This window comes from Genypterus blacodes, unplaced genomic scaffold, assembly GCF_046128005.1.
Source record: "Genypterus blacodes isolate CSIRO-AG114 ecotype Tasmania unplaced genomic scaffold, CSIRO-AGI_Gbla_v1 ptg000045l_1, whole genome shotgun sequence".
Lineage (NCBI taxonomy): Eukaryota > Metazoa > Chordata > Actinopteri > Ophidiiformes > Ophidiidae > Genypterus > Genypterus blacodes.
Genome location: NW_027466858.1, coordinates 1,371,059 through 1,389,645, shown reverse-complemented (window position 1 = coordinate 1,389,645; position 18,587 = coordinate 1,371,059). Strand labels below are relative to the sequence as shown.

The 18,587-nt window shown below is 44.1% G+C and overlaps 1 protein-coding gene and 1 long non-coding RNA gene across 2 annotated transcripts; both read left to right on the top strand.

Annotated features, from left to right (window-relative positions):
- Positions 1 to 1,142: 1,142 nt before the first annotated feature.
- On the top strand, positions 1,143 to 2,602 carry LOC143000269 (uncharacterized). The gene is made up of 3 exons (XR_012963610.1): positions 1,143 to 1,665; positions 1,872 to 1,943; positions 2,107 to 2,602. It is a non-coding gene; the product is annotated as an uncharacterized LOC143000269 (long non-coding RNA).
- A 6,855-nt stretch (positions 2,603 to 9,457) lies between these two features.
- Positions 9,458 to 13,444, top strand: ccn1l2 (cellular communication network factor 1, like 2). Its single transcript, XM_076149591.1, has 5 exons — positions 9,458 to 9,804; positions 9,956 to 10,169; positions 10,503 to 10,865; positions 11,983 to 12,185; positions 12,297 to 13,444. The coding sequence occupies exons 1-5, from the start codon at positions 9,736 to 9,738 to the stop codon at positions 12,597 to 12,599; spliced, it is 1,152 nt and encodes a 383-aa protein (XP_076005706.1). The 5' UTR covers positions 9,458 to 9,735; the 3' UTR covers positions 12,600 to 13,444.
- Positions 13,445 to 18,587: the final 5,143 nt, after the last annotated feature.

Below are 18,587 nucleotides of genomic sequence, written 5' to 3'. Positions count from 1 at the left end.
AAAGATGGCCCACAGCCGCCCAGGTCAGCCCGCGCCCTCCTCCTCAGGAACAAGCCTGTGGTCTTCCACCCTTCCTGGGAGAGGATGCAAAGGAGGCACACCCGAGATGACCACTGTGTGTGCAAATACAAAGTTGACATGAAGGTTAGACACCCATGCGGACTCTCCTGGTCGATGTCTTCTGTCCTGGAGTTGTGTATGAAGCTTTTTCGCCTTGAAATTTCTTTCATACATATATGTCAGCTATTCAAGACTTCCACTGAAAATAGATCACATTAATGAAACATTTACATAATTCAAGGTCCTGGCTCTGGATTCCTAGCCACTGTACTTAAAACACACTTTGCTCTTTCCAACACAGACTGAAGTTGATGGGATTGATTGGCAGAGTCTGACGAGGCAGACTTACCTGTGGAGGAAGCACAGCAAGGCACCTAATTATGAGTACAGGAGGGGTTCATCCACAGAAGATAAGGCACTATGTGTTCCAGACAGCCTGTCCTCCATCCTGGAATCAAAATCAGCCTTACATGACCAGGCCCCAAATCTTTCAACTACAGGTATCTGCTCCTCTAAAAGCACAGCAGAGTCTTTAAGGCTGCTTGATGTTTTCACTTACTTTATATTCAGACATTCCGATTTTCATTTAGAGTTTTGATTTTCATGTAACGGATCATTTTAAATAATGGAAATGATTTGGACACAATTATTGATACCCTGTAGAAGTGATAATAATTGGATTGTAGTGATATTTTCAGATGATAAGTTCTCCCTGTGCTGTTTGGTATCATTATGTGCTCCTGACTGAACATTGAGAGGAGAAGAGAATCATTGCTGTGGTCAAGGTAAAGACTACAAGAGCATTCAAACTGTCATCACAGTTGCTAATATTATGAGGAAGTTTAAGGTCCATGGGAGTGAAGTCAAGCCAAGAGGCAAACTGAGCCCAGATTGAAGGGTCCGAAAAAATATTAGGTTAAGGGTCCAACACACAATGATGCCAAACAACACAGATATCTGTTCTCTATTTGAATAGGCTGAATGACCGATATGAAGATTGAAGACACCTGTGATACTAATCAAAGAAAATTGTCTGCTTGAAAGATCACTACAATACAATAATTTCTAAGGGGTATCAATAATTTTGTCCAGACTATTTTTTTTTAATTCGGACCCTGTCTTGACTACTGTAGACGTGTTAAGTCCCTTAGAAACCTATTGACTGTTCAATCAGGATGCATTATTTTCCATCCATATGTAAGAATCCCAAGGATCATAATCCCAACATGGGATAAGGAGAGGTCATTATTGTCGTCCCTCATAATGACAAACTGCTGTTGAAGGGGTCTGTGGTGTGACAACTTGGACCTAGGTGGCCCCTGACTGAACAGTTTGATTGGCTGGATTCAGATGGGAAATCCATGTTGTATATGCACAAACTCACATTGTTTACACATTTTTTATTCAGCAACATCATCTCACAAGCTCAAATACTTGGCAACCTCTTCTTGGCTCCGTGCAGGTCCTGATAAATGGTGCCGTGTGGACTGCATGAAGGAGATATGCCAGAGCTACAGCCGTGCTCTGGCATCCAAGAGCAGTTTGTTTAAGACTGATGAGTACAAGTTTTGGTTTGCATCCTGCTACCGCCTGAAACCAGGTCATGTAAGTCTTCTACCTGAATGCAATACAGTTCAATTCAATAGTGTCTCCTTTTTACGTGTGTGACTGCGTACGATTGTTTTAAGATATTCACAGATGTTCACAGACCCTTTCCTCTTCCTCCTCCCTCCCTTCCTGGTAACAGTGTTATCTGTACATTTCTGACTATTCAAATCATCAAACGCCGTGTTTTCGTGGTGCTTTCCCAGGTCACAGGTAAAAACGACCTTGATGCTGTACAGCTGGACATTAAAGGCACCATGACTCCCCCAAACTCTGAGGTAAGCTCCCAAGCATCGCTCCGTCAAACTGCTCACACACCTACAGAAAAGTCATGTCATTTATAATTAACTATTCAAGCATAAGCACATGGATCTACTTTATGTTAGATTGTTGAGATGCATAGTCAAGGTTGAGGAACTTGTTTTGTCTTTTCCCGTCCAGGAACATCGGCGATGTTCAGCAGACACAGAAGCTTCTGCCACAACCGTCTCACCTCTGATGTCTGTACAGAAGGCAAACAAGGAGGAAAGAAGTTGTGAGCAAGTCAACAAACAGAACATACATAAAGTCTTTGGGAGTTTTAATCCTTTATGATCAATAGGTGTCACTATAGAGTCACTGAGGAAAAGGAGAGGAAGAGTTCCAGCTGTATTATCTGTAGAGAAGTCTGATTGCACTGCTGGCCCACAAACATGGGGATGTTTTTATGACAATGGCACGAGTCACTTGAATGAATAGAATGAAATGATCTAGTTACTTTAATCACTAATGATTACTTTTAGAAAACGTTCACATTTACAGTGTATTTGTGATTATAGTGGAGAATTAGCATTAGATTATATTTGACAAATGATCCCACAGAGGGAATAAGATCAATTTTATGATAGATCTGGATTATCGAATGCTGTAATATATATATATTTTAGAAAGGACTGGGATAAACGTACATTTTTTATTGAATTGGACCTGAACATAACATGAGTCCCTTTGCTGTGTATTGATCCAGAAGTTTCTTTGTTTGTTTTCATATCACAAAAAGTGAATGTTTTACTATGAGGTTCAGAAATACTTTGGCTCATTGTCTTTACTTGAACACTTCCTTTTTGGCCCAGTTTGATTCGCTCCTGCACACGTTTGAATGCAATGTGGCAGTGTGAGACGGCACGGTTCAACTTTTTGTGATGCACACAGAAATATTGTGTATGAACTGTTTGTTTCAGATGTGATCTGTCCGCTTTGATCCTTGTTGAAATTCAGTCTATCTTCTACGGTCATGAACATCCTGGAGGAGTTGTGTATCTTGAAAATGTGTTTTCCAGGCCTACAAATGTTTTGGAAAATGATGAAACATCTACAATATTTGGGAAAGGTCATGGCCTTGTGAGCCATTGAGCTGGAACATGAAAAGAAAACACAGCTTAGACATTTTATTACATTTTGTTGTCCTATCAGTCACATTAGCGATGAGACATTCTGTCTTTTGATGACGGATTGGAATAACATCTGCTAAACTAGAGCTATATGGCAGCAACTCTCTCAGATCATCACACTGCAGACGAATGCAGCAGACAAAATAAATCCTGATTATCTGCTTAAATATATAAGTTATTGGTTAAAAAGATGAACGCTCTGTGTGTGAAGCAGCCCCGATTAGCCAGAAAAAGGCAAAAATCCCATGGAAAAAAAGGTTGCCATAGAAACAAGCTGAATCTACCTTTTCACCTCACCTGCTACGAATATTACATTGACCATCATAGCTGCCAGCAAACATAAATAAATTATCCAACAAGCAAGTTCCATCTGCTGAAGTTACGTGGGATTCAGATTATTGTTTGAATTTGTGTTTTGGAATTGTATAGAAACCCTTTCAATATTTTATCCAAGCTTATCTTCCCTTTTTTACATATTTACAGCCTGTTGTTGTTGTTGTTGTTGTTATAAAAGTCTTTCCACAGTAACATGACTGAACTTTGATGCTGCAGAAGTCCAAACCTCCGCACGTTGTCCATTTCTGTCATTATGAAACCATCCAAAGGCCCTCCAAGAATGTCCTCACCCCCAGAAACCTCACAGGATTTTCAAAGAGCCCTTTGAATAAATGACCTCAGACTATTTGAATATCAGCACAAACAAACCGGCCTAATTTTAGATGCCATAACACTGAATATTTGTCATCAGCGTTGGCGCACGCTGCGAGCCGTCGAGCAAACAAACGATCCGGCTGCAGCGGTCGAGCCGAATCCAGGCTGCGAGTAATCCGGGGGCATTCCTTACGTGCACATACAATACCCTTCCCTGCTGCCGTTTTATTGATCAAAAGGGACCTCATTTCAATTTACTGTAAACTGCTTTTCCAGCGGCCTCCGGCACAGGGAGCTTTATGTGTTTGTGTCCCAGATCCCGTAGGGGAGCCCTGGAACGTTTTCTGTTTACGGCTCGACTGTGATAACATTTTCCCCTCTGAATCACAGTCGGCACTGTGTAGTGGTGCCACCTTTCCCCTGCCCACTAACAGGACACTCTCTGTCAGTCGGGGCTACACCGCCAACTCCCACACTAAAGTCCCTTTGAAATACCAGTTTGTTTATTCTGGTGTACTTAATATGCAGCGAGCAGCTTAAGAAACCTCTGATTCCCTTACGGGGGAAAGGCAACATATGTGTTGATGCTCTGGCCTCTGTCATTGCTGCTCTGATCCTGCCGTGGCTCAGATATTGTACTCCTGTTTTGTACATTATATACATTTTCTTCTTTGGGTTCACTCCATTGTGGGTGTGTGATGGTGTGAAGGCTCGACCCCCTGGGGTGAGGACACAAGTCACAAACCTTTGGACTCCATATGGAATGGAATCACACATTTGCTGACTTGAAACTTGGTGTTAATAGAGAAAGACAACTTGACTTTGACCTTGACATCACTAACTTGTGATGTAATTTGGCCTTGAGGCTTTTTCCCCCAGAAAGACTTCATACACACACATTGTGACTGACTGCAAACTCTGTGTAAGACCTGAATATCTTTATTAGTGACTTACAGCTGTATTAAGACATTCACACTCATTCACAGTTGTTTACTGTGTGTGCATCATCAAAGGACCATCATTGTTTACTTACTGAAGTGTGTGTCAATTATATGAAATAACTTTTAACACTACTTATCTCATCTGTAAACCTTGAAGGACCCAAAATACCACCAAAATACCAGAATATCCTCTTGTAGGAGTTCTGCGCTTTGCTTAAAAGCCTCAGTCAACAAGTCGTGTCCCAGCTCGGTCCACATGCTCCACTTGTAGTCCTAGTTTTTCGTATTTTTTAGCTGGTGGTTCTTAATTTGTTTTTATTTGTTTGTGAGGTGACGATTCATCTCGTCTTTGGTGTGTTAGGACATTAACATAGAGGTCAACATCGGTGTGGAGTGTGTGTTTATGCGGGAGGTAGGGTTGGATTTGTCGGGGGGGGTTTGTAGTAAAAACGTATCTTTAACCAATCCAAACACTCAGAAATGACATAGAAATACATAGAAAAGTACAACAGTAGATGCTCCAATACCTGAGCTTCTCTCTCTCTGCTCTGGAGAAGAGTGTGTGTGTCTATCAGGAACTGCAGCACACCTGCTCATGCCAGAGACACAATGGTTGAGGTTATTGCTCGCACTGCTCGCCCTGTGGCCACTTATTGCTGCTCCGTGCTCCATGCTGTCATCACTCCTATTAGATGGGCTGGAGGAATGTGCAGGCCACAGCTTCCCCTCTGGCCTTGCCACCTGGGCCGCGGCCAGCTTCAATCTGTATGCGGCTGCAGCAGCCACACCTGCAGCAGCAGCAGCAGCAGCAGCCACATGCTCGACTAGCCTACTTTTCATTAACTTTTATCCGTCCCGTGAGGTTTTTGGGTAGTTGTGTTGGAGCTGCTGCCTCATCCTGCAAATGAGAAACGGCTCTACAAAAGCCTTGTTAAAGGAAGTGGGAATGATGCTTCGGAACAAATCACTCCTCCAAGTGGGAGCCTTGCTAAATACTTTACACTTACACTCTTATATCTTTTGACATTCTTGTAACAGATCAACTTTAACCTTGTAGGAAATCAAAGGGGTTCAAACTAAGACCCACTAAATCCACACACTGCAGCTTAACAAGGACTTAAGAATATGTTTATTAGATTCTGTATTTGATACATATACATATTTACAAGTTATATGAGATGCACAAAAACATGATATAGTGATTTCTAGAAAGCATGACGTCATAGGATCATATCATAGCATTTGCATTACTAAACATTAAAGAGTTTGTATAAAATGTTTGGATGTTGAAAGTGAAGAGAACAGGAAACATTTATACTGAACTGGGGACTTGATTTGTCTGCAGTTCGGCATCACAACCGATGTGACGTTAAGGTATAGGCAGGCACATCCTATGGGCCGCGACCTCAAGATGGGAAGATCCATGGCATTTTGAATGAATGAGACGCTGTGATGAGATCCTGATTTTCCTCATTTCTGTTCCATCTATTGCCTCATGTTTCAGCTTAACAATGCGTTGCCCCTTCTGTATGCAATTCCTTGAAGCTGAAATTGTCCCAGTTCTTCTGTGTGTGTGTTCTGAGGCACCACAGGGATGATGTGTGTGTAGTTACCTGCTGTCAATCACAGGCGTCCAAATGCACCGCAGCTCGTGACAAAAATCATCTCACACCCATCTATGAAATATAATTCTCGACTCGTGATCAAGTCTGGCTGCACGTGTGTGTGTGTGTGTGTGTGTGTGTGTGTGTGTTGTGTGTGTGTGTACGGAGCAGAAGGAGGAGAAAAATGGAGCCCATTCAGTGAAATGGTGCGATGAGCGATGACTGGAGTGTACCAGGAGCATTGTGAGGACACTAGCATGAGGAATGTGGCGGAGACGTAACCTGTGGAGGTGGTGTCATGACTCGGGGCTGGGGGTGCAGCTTTCACACACATATATACACACACACACACACAGCTGATTCCACACAGGGACATACAGTGCAGAATGTTGGTTTCAGTTCTGTAGAGCATCTCTGAGCGTCACCAATCAGCAATCAACGTCAATTTTCATTCAAATTGGTGGACAGGTTGAGCCTGATCCATGTTAGAACACAGTCATTCTTAGTGGTGAGGGATTTCTTCACTTTATTTAACATTTGTTTAATGATCGTGCTGTATTCCGATCTACTTTGTGTCCCGCTGAAACATTAAACATTAAACATGAGGATTAAAGGTCAAGGGAGCAAAATCCATTAGAACACCAAAAGACCCTGAGTGTCCAAAGTCAGTTTTATAGAATTCCAGCCTTCATTTTTTTAAGTCAATGATGAAATGATCAACCTCTGGCTGAGGACTTCAAATGTTTACACTGTGCACAACATAATTTATAGAAGCCAGAAAGCACAAACTCACTCACTTTCATTGCAGTCCAATACAAACCTCATCAAATATGTTCTCTGCTGTGGGTCCTGTTTGTGTTCCTGTTGTGTCTTCATGGTTTGGTTGGCTCGAGCCTTACGACACCTTTTCCTGCGTACGGCACACACTTCCTGTTTGTCCTTTGGACTGGCATGAGAGCATGAGTGGTTCAGCGCTCTTTGCCTCTTTTGGTAAACACGTTGGAAGGTAAACTCACACTTGGAGGCCTCGTGTTTTCATCATCAACGCTCAGTGGTCAGTAGTCCTTTATGTATCACTGTGCTGGAAGTTTAACTTAACATGCAGATGAATGACATATTCAGACTTCTTTTGAAGCAGAAGGCCTTGTTAAGATGGCCGTTGGTCTCTCTCTTCTCAGGCTGGTGCTCAGTGTTAGATATCTAGCTGAGAAAACATGCGGGGGGGCACAGCATGATGAATCACTGAAGACTCCTGACCTCCATGTGTTTTGGAAATGTTTGCCTGGCTGACAAACAATGGTTGGCGCACAGCCAGGCAGGAGGCTGCCAAACTGGCAACACCCCCCCCCCCCCCCCCCCCCCCCCCTCCGCACACCCCGACTACCTCCTCCTCCCCCCCAATCAGTGTCCGATGCAGCGTGGCCAGTACACACATCCTGCCTTTGTGGGCCAGGAATGCCAAGAATCCAGACTGCTGCCCTCCTCCCCTCTGCTGCCCAACAAGGTGCTCTGAGCCCCCACCCGCCCCACCCCACCCCCACCCCCAACCCCTCACCTCACCCCGGCAGCCCCCAGCCCCACCTCCCATTTGGTTTTACAGTTCAGCCGGCCGGGTGTCTGGGTGGCTGCTTGCGTAAGTCTACACACTGCGTGTGGTTTCAGGTTTTTGACTCTCTCTGCTTGCAGTAACATCAGTTGGTCTGGAGCAACAACACCTGCTCTAAGAGTGTGAGCGGTGTGTGCAGAGAGTGTGTGTACCTGCAACCCCGAAGGCCGCAGACTGGGTGACAGCGAGACGTTCAAGTTTATTGAGGTTTTGTGGGCTACAGTCTCACACTCTTAGCTATGATAACAAGGAGAAAGATTCACTTTTCTTGAATCCAATTAATTTAAAACACCATTTAGGTTCGATCACTGTCATGACAAAGAATGCTGGGGGTTTAAACTTGGGACCTCCTGGCTGTGAGGTCATAATGCTTATGACTTATGGTTAAATATTTACTTCAATTGATTTGGACCAACTTGACCATAGGATGAATATAATTGTTTCTTTTTTTATTGTGATTTGTTGTTTTAATTTGAAGCAACCAGACGGGCGATGCAGGCAAAAACACAACCTGCTTTGCTTTGCTGTGGTAATTCAGTAAACCCATTCAAACAGCATTCATATCCATAAATAATGACACAAAAGCAATCACAACACAAATAATAATCACAGCAAACGTGTATTTCACTGTTAAAGTTATTGATTGTTGCGTTCACAAAGCCCTGCAGCAGCAGCAGCGTGATCAAACGGGCCAAACCCCATTTCCCATGTTTCACAGACGGTGTGAACCAAACACTTCATGTGAGGACCTTGCTGCTCTCCAACAAAACACTTTGACGTGCCCTTGGGATGATAATTGGAATGCAGAGTTTTTCCCTACCAATCATGGGAATCTGATGATAGACCTTTATTTCCTGGCCTGTGGCCCAGTAGGAAAGCGATGGAGGAACACAGGATGTCCTGAGTACAGTCCCAGACTGGACTGGACTGGAGCGCAGAGGCAGGAGCTCGGGCGCTTTGGCAGGAGTTTGTGGAATGGTTGAAGAGTTGTTCACAGGGATTTTCTCCACATCACCACTTCCTCTGTTAAAGCCTCTAATGTGATGGAATGGGATTCCCCACTCAGGTTTTCCATGACACCTGTCCTGTCATTGTTTTCAATCTCCTTCTGCAGAAATTTGTCATGTGTGCAGCAATAACAAACATGTCAGAAAACTTCTTCCTTGCTTTCTTTCTTTCTTTGATATTTTCTGCAAATTACATTTCATTCAGGACTTGTTTATTTAAATGATCCAACTGCCTCATTTCAATTCACTCCCTAAGGTTTTGGGTCGTTGCCCTCTCATGCATTCAGCCCGGTTGCCAGATGCTTGTCACTCTCCCCCATGCTTACGTGCGTTAACACACTCTGATCTGAAAAGATTTCTGTCACTACTTCACACCAACAAACACCGCCGCCTCCTCCTCCTTCCCCTCCTCCTCCTCCCTCTGGACACTTTCCAACCGTCTTGAGAGGAGAGTCGATGAAATCAGGGGTGTGTGGGGAAGGTGGGGGGGGGCGGGGGCATTTGTGTCTATAAGTACAGGCCCCGCCGAGGGAAACCTCTTTATGAAGTGGAGCTGAGCTGTGCTGACCTGTGCTGACACCGACACACTGTAGGAGAGCAAACAACACAGGACTGCCGTTCCCCTTTTGGTGCACAGAGTCTGGACTGTGGATACTTTTTCATCCTGAGGCTAACGAAACAAGACGTCTCTCTCTCTCTCTCTCTCTCTCTCTCTCTCTCTCTTCTGTGCACTCTGGGCGATCTATCTTATCAAGCTTCTGTTCCACTTTCTGATTCTTTTATTTTTTTTACTCTTTTTTTTCTCCTTCCTGCTCTTCTGCTGCCACCAGGATGCGTTTCTGTGTCAGTCTGCAGCAGATCATCTCCACTCTGTTTGTGATCAGTGGCGTTGCAGTCATGGTGAGTTTTGACGTTTACCTCCCTGCCCTCCAACTTTAATCTTTGTTGATTTCTGCAGATTGATCCCATCCTTTAAAATAGCAGTAGCTTTTCTACATTAAATAAAAACAAAATCACAAATCCTGACTTTTCCTCTCCCCCTGTGTCTCAGGCTGAGGATGAATGCCCGGCTGAATGCTCCTGCGCCCCCTCGCCCCCGCTGTGCCCGCCGGGCGTCAGCTGGGTGACCGACCATTGCGGCTGCTGTAAAGTCTGTGCTAAGCAGTTCAATGAGGATTGCAGCGCCACCGAGCCCTGCGATCACATCAAGGGGCTACGCTGCCATCTGGGGGTGGGAGGAGACCCTGAGAGAGGCCTGTGCCGAGGTGAGAACACACACATGAGAAATGCAGATTGTTTGCCCAATGGCAGGGCAGGGATGGACTAGATTCATATCCTTACATTATGACACAGCTTCTGACCACAAACTCTATTAGTGTTGATAATGTTGACGTGACAACTTTGCAATTAAATTTAATATGAATACATATGACATGGATTCTCACAAGGACAGAAAACAACGACCTCATCCCTCATCTAAAGACTCTTCTAGATTCTATGAAAAGCATTAGTTTGTGCAGTGTTTTCTCCTTTGACCCCCTGCTGAGTGCCTCTCCTCACACTCCTGCTTCCTGTTTTGTGTGTGTGCATGTAAACAGCCGAGGCCCAGGGTTTGCCCTGTGAGTTTAACGGACGAGTGTACCAGCACGGCGAAGACTTCCAGCCCAGCTGCCAGCACCAGTGCACCTGTATGGACAGAGTGGTGGGCTGCATGCCCCTCTGCCCTCATCAAGTCCCCCTGCCGGACTGGCGTTGCTCTCGGGCTCGACTGGCCAGACCCGAGGGCAGCTGCTGCGGCGAGTGGGTGTGCGATGACGACAACCACATCAGTGAGGAGCCAGACGAGCTGACACACACCTCGCTACCAGACAGCTGGCCCCTCCCCAACCACATCAGTGCCCTGCTGCAGGTCCAGCCGCAGCAGCGTCACCGGGCTGGCAAGGACGACGCCACGTTCAGAGGTAAAGTTCACAGTCTGACTCCATAACGCCTCTCCTGATACCAGACCAGTCAAAGCCAGCGAGTGGGAATGAAACCAACATTTACTCAACATAATGAGACGGTCAGGAAGATGGAGATGCATTTTTAATTTGAACTATAATGTGCTTTTAAAAGATGAATAAGGCCTCATTTACCCCCTTGAGCCAATTTACAATAGGTATTTATTTTCAGAGAGCTTACATCCAAACTAGGTCACGGATGTCTGTAGGTCTGAGGTGCAAAGGATAGAATCATAAAACACGAGTTAGACCCTGATATGTTCACTATTGCCTCAGAAAGTGTTTTTACATTGATATTTGTTAATGAATTAGAATGTTGTTGTTACTTCTCAGGGCCTTCTGGCATCACTGCTGGAGTCAATTGTAAACACTAAGGTAGCCTACTGTAATGTACGTGATGCCAGCGGATCTGATGAGGTCCCTAAATGCTGTAGACATACATGCAGGGTGTTGTGAGGTGAAATAGTTCTACTTAGGGATCCAAAAGATAGATTTCACATTCATAGTGGGGTGCTAAACGTTTATCTTTGCACTGTACAACAAAAAGTAGCAAGTGATCTCGTTTGGACATCATTTCTCCAAAAAAGAAAAAACAATTGGTACGTAGATGATGTGTGATCCAAATAAGACAACGGATTGTGTTCATGCAAAGGCACTGATTGTGTGAGGCATGACTAATTGCTGCTGGAATGCAAATAACACCTAGCGGCTCATTTACAAGTCAAATGTATTCGATAAAGTATAGCTGTTCTTCATGTCATTTCCATAGTAAATGCCTTAAGCTTTAACACGGGGAAGAATTTGAATTGTGCCCTGTGACTTTGACCTATCAGCGATTTGAAAACGAATCAATAATGAAGCTCCAAAAATGTCCTACAATACAGAAACATCAGAGGGAACAAGAAAATCTGGTTATCGGAATACAGCTCTTGTTGTTTTGGCCCAAGGGTGGAATGAGAGGAAAGATTGGGGTCACCAAAAACATCAGGAGTTTGGACAAAAGCCAATATTCATAGCAAATCTCTCCCTCGGTCTGTGTGTGTGCTGACACATTGCCTTTGTTCTTTCCTTTTCACAGAGATGGTGTCTTTCCCAAAGTACCAGGTGCTACTCCAGTCCAGCTGTTTCCCACAAACCACTGAATGGTCCGAGTGCTCCACCACATGTGGGATGGGAGTTTCAAGTCGAGTGACCAATAACAACCCAGACTGTCAACTGGTCAAAGAAACCAGACTGTGCCAGATTCGACAATGTGACCTCCAGCTTCCTCTAGCTAACAAGGTAGGCAGTGACAGAGAGCAGACGCATTAGGGAAAGCACTTTGCATTTATTCACAATGACAAAGAGCACTCTGATTCCTGATGTATACGTAATGATGTCTCTGTTATTTAGAAGGGAAAGAAATGCCAGAGAACCATTCGGCCCCAGGAAGCCGTCGGATTCACATTCGCAGGCTGCTCAACGGCACACCGGTACCGCCCTCGCACCTGTGGGATTTGCACCGACGACCGCTGTTGCTCGCCCTCCCTCTCTCGCACCGTCAGGCTTCGCTTCCACTGCCCGGACGGAGAGGGTTTCTACAGAAACGTCATGTGGATCCAGCGCTGCAGCTGTACGAAGAGCTGTTCAAGCAGCGCCGGGCCCTCGAGTCCTTCTCTCAGCCTCCACAATGACATCCACACCTTCAGGCACTGAGGCTGAGTCACGGTGCCCGGCCCGGCCAACTGGGCAAAGACTCTGCACCAAACCGACCGCCTGTCAGCTGGGTGGGAACCTCCTCCTTCATGGCGTAATGAACTCCATCGCCATCCTTCTCCCCAACCAGCCAATACACTTGCTTGCACTTTAAGCTTCCTGCCATGATGACATCAGTTTGCCCACACTGGAGTGTCACTATAATCAGACGCAGCAAACTGTTAACTTTCTAGTATGAGGGGTGGCACTGAGGACAACACACTGCAGTGTGATGTCATGTTGGTGGAAAGCTCTTACTGAAACTTCTTTTATTTATTATTAACTTTCTCTGCAGTTCCTCTGTTGTAGAGCAGTAACAGTGGATGTTTATGACTTATGCATCTTTTTCTGATGCATTTTAGGATTGAAAGAGGAATAACTAGATTATATAATACATATGTTCTTAGCAACTATAGGGACGGTCTTCTTTTGTGGGCTGTCCTTTGTGATACAAAGGGTTCCTCCATGTTTTGATTGTGTAATTGTGTGCGTGCATGTGCGTGTTCATTTGTGCAACTGGTAAAGAATGAGAAACTTTCCAAAGAGAGTTTAACAAGCGAATGTGTTCCTTATGCTACCACAGTATATAGAGTAAGGAGTATAGTGTGTATAGACTTCACTCTTGGTCGTGGAGTGGTATTTACTGGAGATCACCTCATTTTTCGGGGTGTGATTTATGTGTGTGTCCCTCATCCTGTACATAGGATACTTTGAGGGAGGAGTTCTGTTATATATTTAAGACATGTTACACTTGGAATATTGTATCTGTAAGCTTCTGTACATCAAATAAAAAGTTGTGACATCTATGGTTTAATGCTTCATTTTCAAATTGATTGTAAAGTCTCTAAACTTTTAGAATCCTGTCAAAAATGTAGGATTTGCAGCCAACAGAATTAAATAAATGGAGAGTAAAAGCCATTTACACCCAAATATAAGGGGTCGGGGAATTTCTGTCTATGTAGAAAAGAACAGTACATTTGGTCATAAAATAAACTGTTATAAAACCGTCATGCATGCATAAAAACAACAAAAAAGAAGATTGCACCTTCTGTTCCTGAGCCTTCATCTATTTCATCTCAAGGCTTCTGCCACTATTCACAGTTTGATTGGGTGAAAGCCGGCAGGAACCACTGACGGGTGATTCATCAGGTGATTCTAATTTTCAGCACAGTTTGTCATTGCAGCAATGTTCCCAGAGTTTCTCAAACCACTGTGCTAATTTTACATTGTGTCTCCATTACAGCTCTGAGGTGAAAATCCCCATTCTGGTGGTGTTGTTTCATTATTCAGACTCTATGCCGGTGCCTCAGTCGGCTTGTTTTTCTTATCTTTTACTCACTGATCTTCCCTGTCGTCTGTATTTTCATCCACAGCTCTGGGTTCATGTTGCCTCATGGCCCTTTACAAAATGCTCCGGCTGGCTCTGGAGCACAAACATTACAGTGGACTACTAAATTCCTCACCCTGGCCTCCGCCTCCCTCTGAGAGCAGAGAAGGAACGGGTCTGAAGTCCTCAATGCCCCCAGTGAGAACTACCGGTGTGGGATTCACCTCAGCCAACTCTACAGTCTCCACTTGCAGCTGGAGCAGAAATGTCATATCATGGCCTTTATTCTGAGCTTTAGGGGATCAGACTGATTGTCGGTTGTGGTTCACCTTCTTGCATTGCACAGTGACTATAAGACATTTCCTCATCTTTAACAATATAGCTGAGCCACAATTACCCTGAAGTGATCTAACAGCAGTGCAAACACAAACTTGCAAACTCAATGAATGGTTAGTGACCATAGATGTTGCTAAAATTACCGGTACCCATAAAGTAAAAACATAAATTCCACAATTTCCACTAAAATTAGTTGAAACTGACCAAAATAATCGGCATCCACCATCCTTTATTCTGTATTATTTGTCCCTTTAAATAGCTGGAATGACTGATTATGTGATTGTGATTTGTTATCACTTCCATGGGGTATCAATTATTTTGTCCAGGCCATTTTCGTTTCTTTTATAATTCAAAACAACAGGTTGAAAATTAAAAGCAAAGCGTAATATAAGACAATACCAAGTTTGTCCTAGTGGTGGTGCTTGTTGACAATTTGGCCTGATGATGGCGCCGGAGCAAATAGTGGAATCTACAGTGTTGGTGGTCCACAAACATAGAGGTACAAATGTATTTTAATGCAGCAGGTCTCTCCAATTAGCTCCTCCAACCTTAAAGAGCTCATAAATGACTTCCCACTTGCTTTTACATGAGACACTGTATGTTCATAAAGCCTCAATCTGATGGTCTAACTCAACCAGGTGCTTCCAAAGAGACAACACTTGCAGCACAAGCACCTACACACCTACACACCCCTATGTGTTTGTGTTATTTGACACCATTCCTGCTCTGCTACATGTGAGGTCCCAGTGGGAGAATCTGTCATAAATAAACCTGCCAATAACACAAATATGAACATCCCTCTCTGCATTCTGCCTCTGACGCACTGAAATTCTTTCACTGGTCGACCGACGGACAGACACCAAAAAGTAAACATGACATACCATCAGCACCATGGAGACTTCCTTACCATTTGCTGGCATTGTCACCGACGGCGCCACTAGTTCCTATTTGCCTTTGACTGTTCAGCGTTCCCCTTGATGACGATGTTTGTCTGCTTGGGCTGTTTGGGGGGGTGTAAATTCGGGGAAATGGTCCCTCTACTAGAGTTATTGTGAACTGTAGCTGGAATGCCTTGACAACTTTTCACTGGTTGTGTCATCCCTCCATCCCTTAATCCATTCATCCATCTACTCTCACCTCGGTCAAGTCACCGCTCCATCACAGGGTGAACACATGGACAAACTCACTCACTAAATGAAATGCATGACATGACATGCTCAATTAAAGTTAATACTTAATATTAAAGTGAATACTTTCCAGACCTGATCAATAACATTTCCATGGGCCTCCATAGCTACCAGCCCTACCATGACCTGATCACGTTATTCCTCCCTGGTTAGATTATGTTTATCTAGAGAGCCCAAGTATCAACAACTACAGTCGATGATTGAATGACGTTGTGAGGAAGCATTCCTGTAAAGTGACTCATTTGGAAAGTCTGCTGATCCACTGATTTCCAGAGGGAATAGATGAAATATGTTGAATTTCCTTCTCTGAGATACATTTCTCAAAGCTCCTAAGATTGTCCAGCATTTCCATGAGCAGCATTGGGAGGGAAACTATGAAATGGAGGTCAAGTAAAGCATTCCTTTCTAAACTAACGTCATGCTGCCCAGATAGCAGGTGAGGTGTGTATCCACAAACAGAAGATGAAGCGGAGGGATCTCTCCACATCACAGTGTGGCCGCTTCATATGTGGGACCATCCTGGCTGCTCACTCTGCTGTGATGCTGTAGATGGGGTTTATATTGGCTCGTAACCCAGACTGGAAGTTACAGGTGTCATCCAGGCTCGCAGAGAGCTGCAACTTTCAGCATGGCCTTGACAGAGGAACAGGAAATATGTCGGAAATCAACAAAGCCTCAGAGGGCCGGTGGACGTCGGCCCAGACCATCACGCCCAACCGCAGCAGAGGAAACCTGCACCCTCCCGCCTGTGCACTCTGAAAAAGGATGTGCTGAAGTGGTTCCGCTTCAGCACAATGAGGGACCCTAACAGATGTCTCCATCAGAGCTGCTATACTCTGTTTTGCCGAAAACAAATGTGTGGAACAAGTCTCATCCTGTTTAAAGAGTGTCACAGCTTTTACTGAACAAAAGTCAACATTTCCACAAAGGATTCCGTGGAGTGGAGTAAAGTCTGTGACGTCAACGCAGAGTCAATCCACAATTACCGAAACTACTTCTACAACTCCTAATACTGCTCCCAGACCACGTTATCTGTCTTTTGTCCTTTCATTGGTTTGTTGACAACACAAAGTTTATCTTTCCTTTAAATCACTATGACACTAGGAGAGTGGACACTTTTCATAACTGCCTTGTAAAGTCACAGTTACAAGAAAAAGGCACGTAAGTCCGGACCCTCCTAAAGTCACTAGGCTTTGTCTTGCAAAGGTAAAATGCAAGAATAGAAGAAGGAAAGTGGAAAAGGAAGAATGAAAGAAGGATAGAGAACTACTGTGCTATTATTGCACCTCTGCTTTTGCTGTGCTATTGATTCTAACTACACAAATGAGAACAATCAGCCTTCACTACAGTCCAGGAACTGGACCTGTGATTCTTAGTGGGTCACAACTCACTTCTTCTACTTGTAACTACCAAGATCATGCCCCTTTCCATCCATCCATCCATCCATATCACCGCTTATCCACTAGTGGGGAGCCAATCCCAGCTGTCAACGGGCGAGAGCGGGGTTCACCCTGGACGGGTTGCCAGTCCATCGCAGGGCACACATAGACACACAAAGAACATTCACTCTCACATTCACACCTACGGACAATTTGGAGTCACCGAATGAACCTGCATGTCTTTGGACCGTGGGAGGAAGCCGCAGTACCAGGGGAGAACATGCAAACTCCACATAGAAAGGCCCTGGTTTCGTACCCACAACCTTCTTGCGTAACCACAGCACCGCCGTGCCGCCCTACATCATTTCTTCATAGCGGGTTTAAATCATTCTGCAATCCATTTAAGATCATTCAAGACCGATGAACTCTGCCTGACATTTAAGGCTTCCTGGGGACATCTGAATGACATTTACACCCAAGAGCTTTAATTAATCACTATATTAAAGAAAACAATCAATACACAGCATACCTCAGTCTCCTCCCCCTGAGCATGGCTCATTCTAACCCTGCCAGGTGTCTTGACTTTGGGGTGAAATCACAACAATTCCTGCTCAGATTTGTTTGCGTGTGTTTGTCCATATCCTTACTTTCTGCAACATAATATGATGCTGTCCTCTACTGGCACGTGGTCAGAATTACAGCACAGGTTGATGTCCTGACCTACATCGTACGCACTGAAGCGTGCACAAGTACACAAGACTATATATGTCCTTATATATCCATAAAGTAGTAAACAGTTTGTCTGTGTCAGATGCACAGATACTTGTTCTGCAGAGATTTACTGCTCACACACATCTATACATCAGTTATCACACTCATACATTATTTAAGACCCTTAGACAGCAGGTATAGTTTCCTTACACAAGAACAATTAGACTGGACATGTGTCATATTGCATGAATTCCCTTTGATATAGGCGCAGTGTTTAAAAGGCATCAAACTAATAATGTGTGACAGTTTATCAATAACACTTACAAGGAAACATATGTAGGTACTACGACTCTAGAAGTGGCATCTGAAGCCATATCTATACACGGATCTCTACCTTGATTTTCCCTATTTCCATCTATCAATCCACAGACTTAGGTAAATCTATTAAATAGGACAAGAAATGATAACTGACATACACACATCCTTCATGCTTTAAATATGGGGCCAACAAGTACATCATGCTAAATGGATTCAGTTCATGTACTATGGAGTCATAAGACTGTCTTACAACTGTCTCATTGTCTTAAAACGTCGCATTTCCAACAACACCTTGAGGTAATCTCACGTTAATTTCCACTGCAAATCATCTCATTGAAATGAATAGAACCGTTTGGAGTTGACACCAGAGCAAGAGTTTCACCTCCCTATTATCTGCAGAGTTAATAAAAGTAAAACTCTGATTTATGCTCTCTGATATAGTTGTAAATCCATAAAAATATCTTGTATAACACTTTCTATGTTTATTGCTGCTTCCCGTGTCAAAGCAGCAGGGCACATGTGTGTCAAAAAGCCCTTTGGGGAGCTGCAGGAGTGTGAATGTGCATATTAATAAGCAACAATAAACTCATAAATCATTTTGACTTTCGGCCCCGCCCACTGCTCTCCCATTGGCTGCTGCTCGCTTCATATCAGCTGCGTAGCTCGGCTCATTTAAATAGCCCCCTTGCGC

What these genes read in the sequence shown, in the direction of transcription:
- ccn1l2 (XM_076149591.1), top strand. Translation starts at nt 9,736, where the DNA reads ATGCGTTTCTGTGTCAGTCTGCAGCAGATCATCTCCACTCTGTTTGTG. An exon ending in TCAGTGGCGTTGCAGTCATG is followed by an intron (nt 9,805 to 9,955) that starts GTGAGTTTTGAC and finishes CCTGTGTCTCAG; the next exon opens with GCTGAGGATGAATGCCCGGC. An exon ending in TGAGAGAGGCCTGTGCCGAG is followed by an intron (nt 10,170 to 10,502) that starts GTGAGAACACAC and finishes GCATGTAAACAG; the next exon opens with CCGAGGCCCAGGGTTTGCCC.